Source organism: Micropterus salmoides, unplaced genomic scaffold, assembly GCF_014851395.1.
Source record: "Micropterus salmoides isolate LMB-PRFRI ecotype aquatic unplaced genomic scaffold, ASM1485139v1 Ms_hic_scaffold_14, whole genome shotgun sequence".
Classification (NCBI taxonomy): Eukaryota; Metazoa; Chordata; class Actinopteri; order Centrarchiformes; family Centrarchidae; genus Micropterus; species Micropterus salmoides.
The window spans coordinates 2,042,095-2,051,137 of NW_024040485.1; the positions used below are offsets into that span (position 1 = coordinate 2,042,095).

The 9,043-nt window shown below is 39.2% G+C and overlaps 1 protein-coding gene across 1 annotated transcript; it reads left to right on the top strand.

The window, feature by feature from the left end:
- Positions 1-1,968: 1,968 nt before the first annotated feature.
- On the top strand, positions 1,969-8,799 carry LOC119901650. The gene is made up of 7 exons (XM_038717215.1): positions 1,969-2,172; positions 4,975-5,119; positions 5,228-5,323; positions 5,841-5,985; positions 7,228-7,373; positions 7,661-7,800; positions 8,118-8,799. The coding sequence occupies exons 1-7, from the start codon at positions 2,073-2,075 to the stop codon at positions 8,264-8,266; spliced, it is 921 nt and encodes a 306-aa protein (XP_038573143.1). The 5' UTR covers positions 1,969-2,072; the 3' UTR covers positions 8,267-8,799.
- The last annotated feature ends 244 nt before the right edge of the window (positions 8,800-9,043 follow it).

Sequence of the window (9,043 nt, forward strand, 5' to 3'; positions counted from 1 at the left end):
GTAGGCTCTCCTCGCAATAGGAATCTTGCCCAAATCTTCACTAGAGAAAATCAGATTAATTATTGAGCCAAAGAAGGTGTTAAAATGTTTTTCAGTTTGAAATGGGCCTGTAACTGATCATTACAAAGGCATTTACGGTAGATTGCTCAAGGCTTTTAAAAGCCTGATACTAATAATTTTCTGTAATAGGTATCATGCCATGCCATTATAAAGGTTCTTAAAAAGTTTGTAGACAAAGTATCAAGGCAGATGGAAGATGTCTGCACTGGTAGCATGAGGTAGTACCTGCAGCCCATTCAGGTTGCACAGCAGTGTTTCCTCTATATTGATTCAGGAGCATGCACCGCTCCTGCTTCTGTGTGCGAGAAGGAACAGGAGGAGCACAGCCAGAGCCCTGCAAAAAGACCTCCTAATGGGCAACTGGTGTTCATGTTTCTGACCAAACTGTCAGAAACAAAATCCATGAGGGTGGCATGAGGCCTAGACGTCCTCTAGTGGGATCTGTGCTCACAGCCCAGCACCATACAGCTCCATTGGCATTCACCAGAGAGTACCAGAACTGGCAGGTCCACCACTGGCACCCCGGTTCTCCCCCAGATGAGAGCAGGTTCACACTGAGCATGTGACAGATGTGAAAGAGTCTAGAGACGCTGACCGCAACATCATCCAGCATGACCGGTTTGGCGGTGGGTCAGTGATGATCTGGAGAGGCATATCCTAGGCATGTTGCCCAGACCTCCACATGCTAGCCAAATCCTAAATCCACAGAGATTTGTTTTACTTTGATTTTCGGTGTGATTTTGAATCGGTTTGATCTCAACTAATTATACAATATACAGTAAAGATTATGATAACAATTTTGTTCATCAAGATCTGATGTGTGATTTAAGTGTTCCCTTAATTATTTTGAGCAGTGTATTTTGCTTTGCTTGTTACCTTGCTCTGCTGACCCCAAGTGGCAAAAAAATCAATTAATGCAGCTTTGAATTTGCCCAGAAACTAGAAACTATAATATAAACTTTTTTGTTTATATTCAATTTTGTTTATCATTGTTATATTAACAGGAAAGCACTAACTACCTTAACTATTGCAAACTTATGGAGTTACCAGTGGCACATCTGGCAGTTAGTACAGTAGCATCCATGGAATCCATGTGATGCTATCCATCACAGCTATGGCCATCACTTCACATCTCACCCCTGTCACTGGGATGAACATGTGGTACAGTTTGGCTTATCATGTGGGGACATTTATGCTAATAATGATGTTGTACATGATGGCAACTTTATAAATGTGAATATGACGACAAACTTGTCCAAACGATCCAATACTAAATCAAAACATGTTAATGAACATCTTCTAATAAAGAGAGACAATCACAGCAAGTGTGATTTAGCAGCTTGACTTTTTTGCTTTATCTATTTTACGCTAAATAAAGCCAATAACAAACAACAGTAAATATATCTGAACTCATGGTGAATGAACTCACAGCATAGCCAGAGAGAAATTATAAAGTAGGCTACTAGCTCAAGTTTTATTTCCTCAAGTTTCTTGATGGACACAAATTTCAAGCAGCAACCAAGGACCCTTTTGAGAAACAATATCATAATGACAAGAAACTAACTCTTGAGCGGAAATACCAGGCAGAGTAGTCTCGTTCATCATGTTATGGTTCAAATATGAACAAATAATTCAAAACCTAACTCTCACACTCTTGAAATTGAGGTGATTTAACTTATTTCCAGACGCCTTAAATGCAGCACACATCTGCTTAAATCCCTCGAAGCTCATAACAATGAAGCAAATCACTTTTACTGCCTTTAGGTCCACTTAGTTACCGTATCAAATAGAAAAATGGTGGAAATGAAAATGTTGGCTGTTAGTGAGCACTCTGTCTTTTAGACATGTTTGCTCCACGGTTGGGGGCGTTTACATAGAGCACGTGAAGGCATCATTTGGTCAACGTCCTTTCTGTTTCTCTCAGTCCTGACGGTAACGTTAACTGTTAACTGACGGCTAACCAGCGGCAGACCAACACAACGGAACACAGACGAAGCAGTAATCTAGATACAATGAAGGACAACAATTTCCCCCGAATTTTTACAATTATCTTGTGTGCGGCAGTTTTTATTGCCGTTTTAGTTTTTAACGGTTTGGCTCAAACGGGAAGAGGTGAGTTAAAATAACCACACAGAATGTTTTTCGATGCGCTAACGTTAAAGCTAACTAAACGTTGAAGTAAAGATTTCTCAAGTAACGTTATTTGTAACACGTTTAATGTGACATAACGTTGACGTGTTAGGCCTCCTGAAATATACAGCAGTGGTTCCACAGGTTATGGAACTTTGTGGAGGGAGACTCCCAGTCAGTGACGTAACGTTAAAAGAGCTGGAAACTCATTATGTCGCTAACGTACTGTGGTGTGGCAATACACTGAGTTCTTTCCATGGCCATAAGTTCCATGTGGACCTTTAGTTTGTCATGTTTGTGATTAGTAATTAGCTAGAGTTAGCGTTCTATAAGAACATGACAGAAACGTTTTTTTGAAGAGCTGGCTTTTTGTTTCAAGAAGATGCGATCACTTCAAACTGTTAGTGGTATTAACATTACCTCTTCCATCTGAATTCTTCCATCCATGCGCAAGGTGCGGCTGGAATTCTAGTGCAAGGCTCTCAGTGGATGGCACATTTGTGTAGATTTTCTTCTTTTTTTGTGTAGGCCCATATTTATTAAAGTCTTTCTATTTTTAACTACCCACTCTAGTCCCTGAAATTAGATTTTTTTTATGCCACACCCTACCCATGGTTGAGAGCAGATTTTTCCTTTTAGAAAATGATATTTTTTAAAAAGGATGAGGTCTTTGGATTGTTCAGACTAACAGGCAGTGTGTTTCATGCGCTGAAGCAGTGGTTGAAAGTAACATAGGGCTGCACCTAACAATTCATTTTAAAATCAGTTAATCTTATGATGATTTTTTCGATTAGTTGATTAATCTTAGGACTAATTTAAAAATAAAACATACAAACGTTTGATGGCGCGTGGTGTAATGTTATGTTGCTATGACAGCAGCAGTGCAGAAATTACTTTTAACATGGGGGCGATGAAGTAACATTTAGAAAATCAATTTTAAGTGATTACTACTGACAAAAACACGCTCCTCCTGCTGATAATCCTAATATAACGTGCTTGTGTGGGGAGAAAAAGTAAACAGGATTTGTGGTGCTGTCTTGCGGCCGTCTTGGCCAGAGCTTACAGAGTTACCTTGTTGTTGGATCTCTGTCTGAAATGCTCCCAAACTTTAGATGGTCATAGGTTTTGGTGTTGGTTTGGCTGCAGCTTGTTTTTCGGGCGAATCCCTGCTTTAATCGGGCGCAGCACTTGCGGAGACGCACGTTATACAAATTAATGTAACGTTACCGTAAAACTACAATTAATAGCCGAGTCCCAAATAGCCGCCTACCTCCTTTACTGGCCTGGTGTGGGAACACATTTTGACAAATAAATGCCTGCTCTGGTTTTTATAGTTCTTTGGATGTATAAAACCTCTTAAACCCCGCGAGGTCGCCCGCTTTAGCTGCTTCTACGCTGCTTAGATCGTTAATACAAATATTAATGTTTAAACGTATGATCAATATGTCAATATGGACATGCTGAACATCGTTAGATCGGTTAGATTCTCCACAATACCACTGTTAGGTTCATTTAACGGAAACAACAAGACCCAAAGTCTAATTCTTCTAGATTTACCGGTGTAACTTGCATGAATACAATGGAAAAAGTGCTGACTCATGTTAACTTTGATGTCTGCCCGTTAAGTCCGAATGTGTCCCTTCCTTGATTATTTATATTCCTTTAGTCTGTAACGGTCCACCGATCAAAAGAATCAAAACGGCTTTTCAGAAAAATTAATCCAAGTTGTGAATTCTGTCATGTTAAGTCCATCGCTCTCTGTCTGCTAACTTCTCTCATCCTGCACCGTGTTGTTGTTTTCGTGAGGTTGCTGCCTTCAAAATAAAAGCGCATAAGCCGTCTTTCGGAGCTAGATCAAATGAATGACGTGTATTTGATATTATTTGATCATTTTTACATAAGTATTATTCTGTTTGACATAAATAAACTGTTTCATAGTAGTTTCAGTTTTGTGCAAAAAGAATGAAAGGCCTGTCCCATATGGACGCCTGTCCCAAATAGTGACCTCACCAGGAAAAAAAACTTAGCACTGTCTAGTGGACTGAAAAAGCAATTGATTTTCTTATAGTACCAAAAAGTGTTTTTTATTAATTATTAATAATTTGTGTCTGTGTATTTGTATAATATTGCCACGCAAAATATCACAATACTCTGCAGTATTGATATTCTCTCACCACTTACTTGTTCATGATCATAAAATCCGCCTTAAAATCAGTAGTTTTAAGGCGGATTTTTGCTCCTAAGTAAAAATTCAAGAAACCAGATGGTTAATTATGTGTTTAAACTTTTCTTTATGGTCAGAATGTGACAAAACTTGATGCCAAACAGTGGATCACATCACAAGTCTGAGTTAGAACATTTAAAACTATTATCTTTTTCAACAAATTATTAGTTAAATTAGTTTTTCAACAAAATAAATATTTTAAAAGAAAAATTAGATGCTAATTTGTTTGTAATTCAAATGAATTAAAGCAAATATTTATTGACGATATATTGAACATTTATTATGTTGTTATTGAGGAAAATTATATTGCGATAATTATCATTATTGTTTTATTGCCCAGCCCTACTGCTCCTCTCTTTTCCACCGTTGTTTGCAAACAAATAAATCACAATCAACAGTCAAATAGCACACACATGAACTATAAAGTACTTGTGCTTTTTTGTGAATTTATATAGAAGAACTTGACTGGCCTGCTCAGAGCCCTGACCTCAACCCTGACCAACACCATATCAGCCAATATCAGTGCTGGAGTTTGGTGACTGAATGTCTTTGTTTTCCAGGTCTCTTCCATTCCACCACAGGTAATGTGTCAGCCCGCTATGAGACAGACATCACTCCAGCTGGCTGGACCTTCTCCATCTGGGGTGTTATCTATACCTGGCTCACCCTGATGGTCATATACATCACTACATATGTATTCAGAGGGTAAGCTAAACATTAAAATAGTCATAATATTTACTAATGCAGCTGTAACCTGTCTGATAGGACTCATTTGTCAACAGATGAAACTGATATTTGTCTTTCTGTGTGTAGATCCTGGGCTCAGTGTCTGCTGCCCTACGCCTTCTATTTTTGCTGGCTGTCCAACATGGTGCTGAACATGATATGGCTGCTGCTATGGGACAGAGAGTATGTCTTCTACTTCTAGTCATTACATTAAACTTAAAACAACAACAGGGCTAGGAACACTAAGGGTGAGGGGAGGGCATTTAGGAGGGAGGGTGAGGAGGACCAGAAACTAGAGCCTGACCAATATGGTATTTTTAAGCCAATACCAATTTGAGGATTTTAAAATCCAATATATCGGCCGATATTCTTTTTTTCTCTTCTTTTCAGAAACACACAACATAAACAAAGATTATCCCTTAGATATGTTGTTATGAGACCTCACCAAGATAACATAACAGAATGCTGAACAAAAGTACCGCAAAATATATTAAAGTTTTAATAATTAAGAGTCAAAACTACAAAAAAGATCCATTATAAACTATAGAGTATTATTACTAATGAACATTAAATAGTGTATGTAGCCTATTGTGTGAGCCTGAATCTCTGAAATGTCCACTTGTAATAAAACAGTTGACATTGAGTGTGTGATATGCATTTATGGTCCTTCTCTCTCTTTCTCTCTCTCTCTGTCTTGCAGGATGATGCTAGCGGCTCTGGTTGTATTAATCATGATAGTGATTTCCAACTACAGCGCGTTGTTCTTTTGTTGCTTTGCCACAGATTACTATGGACTCTGGTTACAGACATACCATCGTAAAGACCTGGCCTGTCTCAGAATACTGGTACAGCAGAGTGTGTGTGTATGAGTACAGTGAAAGTTTGTGAACCCAATAGAATTTTCTATAATTCTGCACAAATATGACCCAAAACATACTCCGATATCTGTATGTCAACCTTTGCTTTCCAGTCTCAGAAAAAGAGTTGTTGATGCTCATCAGGCTGGAAAAGGTTACAAAACCATCTGTAATGAGTTTGGACTTCACCAATCCACAGTCAGACAGACTGTGTACAAATGAAAGAAACAAAGACACTCCAAAAGCAAGGCGTGTAATAGTCCACAAGGTCACAAAGGAACCCAGGGTTACTTCTAAGCAACTAAATGCCTCTCTCACATTAACTAATGTCACTGTTCATGAGTCTACCATCAGCAGAACACTGAACAACAGTGGTGTACATGGCAGTGTTGCAAGGAGAAAGCCACTCCTTTCCAAAAGTAAAATTGCTGCCCGTCTGCAGTTTGCTCTAAATCACACCGACAATCCAGAAGGCCATTGGAGAATTCTTTTGTGGACTGGTGAGACAGAAATAGAACTTTCTGGTTTAAATTAAAAGCGTTATGTTTGGCACAAAAATAACATTCCAGCATAAGAACCTTTGCTGGCACCTGGCGCAGACTTCTCTTCTCCCCACACTCAGACACACTCACACACACCTACACCTCTTGTCTTTCACTGCAAACACACCAGCTTGCTCCACCTCTCTCTGTCTCTCCTCCCCGTCCGCTCCACTTTCTCCATCAGCAGTATGTTTTAGAAAATCGCCTAAAGAACACAGAACTCGTCTCGAGTTTTCCACCCGCGATCCGTTACAACCGAAACCAACATCTGCAATCTGTGTGTTCACTGCTGCTTTACCTGGTCCATGCTTGTAAAATATCCACCGTGTCCGTATGTAACATAATAGGCTACCAAGTTTTTTTTACAGAGTCAAGTCTATGAGAGAGTGAACACATTCACATAAGACCTGCAGCACAGGGGAGTCACATCAGATCCTGAAAGCAAAGGTTCATATACTTTACAGATACGCAATATTGGATGATTTTCCTCAATGTAGTATTAATTGGGTTCTCTTTATCTGCTTGTGTAGTATTTTTTAGGTCATATCTGTGCTGAAATATAGAAAATTCAACCACCACTGTAGCTGGTACCTCAGACGGTGTTTGCCCGTCACTACATTGCTAATTAAAAAAAAAACTCCCCTGTGAATTAAGTCATCTTTGTGCTTATTAATGTTCATATATTTAGGTCCAGAATGGTTTGGCTCTCTACACCACATGGACATCCATTGCCTCTCTGATCAACTTCTCATTGGTTCTCCACCTGTGGGGTGTGGACAGGAGCACAGCAGCAACAGCTTCTCTGTGCATCCTGTTTGCAGAGGTGGTGGGATGGTAAGCTGTGTTTCAAAAGTAGAAGAGTGACACACTTACCATGTGGTACTAGCAGATGTATTAGTTTTTAGTTCTGACAATAAATGTGAAAAATCAGAATATTAAAAACATTTAATCTTTGTCATGAAAGATGATAAATGTTACTAAAGACTGCTGCTGCTAAAGGTATCAGTGTCAGGTCACCAGCAGCATTATGTGAGAAAACATTTATGGGAGCAGTGTAAAACCATAACTTCCCTCCTGTGTATTTTACAGTTGGTTGATGACTGCTTTGTCTTTGTGTGCAGGTTTATCCTTGAGAACTGGGTGCTGGACCGTTGGGTGCGTAACATCCTGACAGTGTACCCCGTGGTGATTGTGGCTCTGGTCGGAAACATCCTCAAACATTTTAACCCAGCTGATCCCACTCCAAACTCTCTGTTTATGGGTAAGTTTAACTTAAGTTCCAAAAATGATGTTTAGGATAAAAATCTTGGCGTGGGGGTGCCAGTTAGCTCACTTGGTAGAGCGCCCCATGTACAAAGCTGTGTCCTTATGGCAGCAGCCTGGGTTCGAGTCCAGCCCGTGGCACTTCTCTGCATGCCGTCCCCTCTCTCTATCCTGTCCAAAATAAAGGCAACAAGCCCAAAAATATCTTTAAAAACCAATCATAGCATGTTGCCTTTCTGAACTCCCTAAAATGCATTCCATTTTTAAACTTGAAGGTTTACTTCTGGTGATTTTCTTCTTTTGTGTCCCGTCTAGTTATACTGCTGGTGTTAGCGTGTGTCCTGCTGGTTTTCCGAGTCTGTACTGTTATCTGGAGAAACAGCAGGCGGCCTCTTCACTCCCCAGGCTCAGCACGGCTGATTGTATCACCCCTTGACGGCAGCAAATTCAAGATCCTTATATAAACATGCTGAACTTGTATTGTACCTCTTGTCCCACTGTAGCCTTTAAACTCTAAGCCCAAACCAATTTATTTACATTTTCACACAAGCAATTGTGAGGGTAAATCTGCCAGTTTTAAATTGAGGTTTTACTTGTGAAGGTGTTTTAACTAGTTGTGGATTTGCAAACAACATTGATCAGAACTGTGTTTCTTACAATGGAATGTTTGAAATTAGCTTGAGAGAGAGAGTCTGAAATGGGAAGGTGGGTAAACCTTTTCTGTATGCAAAGTACCTTTCATACAAATGCTTGCATGTGATTTAATTATCATGTTTTTATTGCCATTGTACAGCAGTTTTATGCAGCATTTATGTTGTTTTTTTTTAATTTTGTATTCATGCACTAACCATACATACTATCAATATATTTTATATATATTGGCTTTTTGACAATATCATTTGAATTAGTAAACAGTCAAATTGTACTATAAAGTACTTGTGCTTTTTTGTGAATTTATATAGATTTGCCAATTAAAGCATTGTTTGCTTCTAATGAAGTCTGGTTCCTGAAGATTTGTAAAATCAAATGCAAAGAAACACTATGTGGCTGAAATGTGCAGTAGTAGTGTAAGTATCAGTTTGGCTGCAGTCACAGTCATCCTCAAGGTATTGTTGAGGATGAAGGATTGGTGCTGGGTGTGATTGTAGATGTAGTGAGGCAGGACAAGGGGTAATAGGGAAGAATATAGCCTCAAACGTCAATGATCGGGATCCAAGCAAGACATGAAAAAAGCAACATTT

What these genes read in the sequence shown, in the direction of transcription:
- LOC119901650 (XM_038717215.1), top strand. Translation starts at nt 2,073, where the DNA reads ATGAAGGACAACAATTTCCCCCGAATTTTTACAATTATCTTGTGTGCG. An exon ending in CTGCTGCTATGGGACAGAGA is followed by an intron (nt 5,324 to 5,840) that starts GTATGTCTTCTA and finishes TCTGTCTTGCAG; the next exon opens with GATGATGCTAGCGGCTCTGG. An exon ending in TCCAAACTCTCTGTTTATGG is followed by an intron (nt 7,801 to 8,117) that starts GTAAGTTTAACT and finishes TGTCCCGTCTAG; the next exon opens with TTATACTGCTGGTGTTAGCG.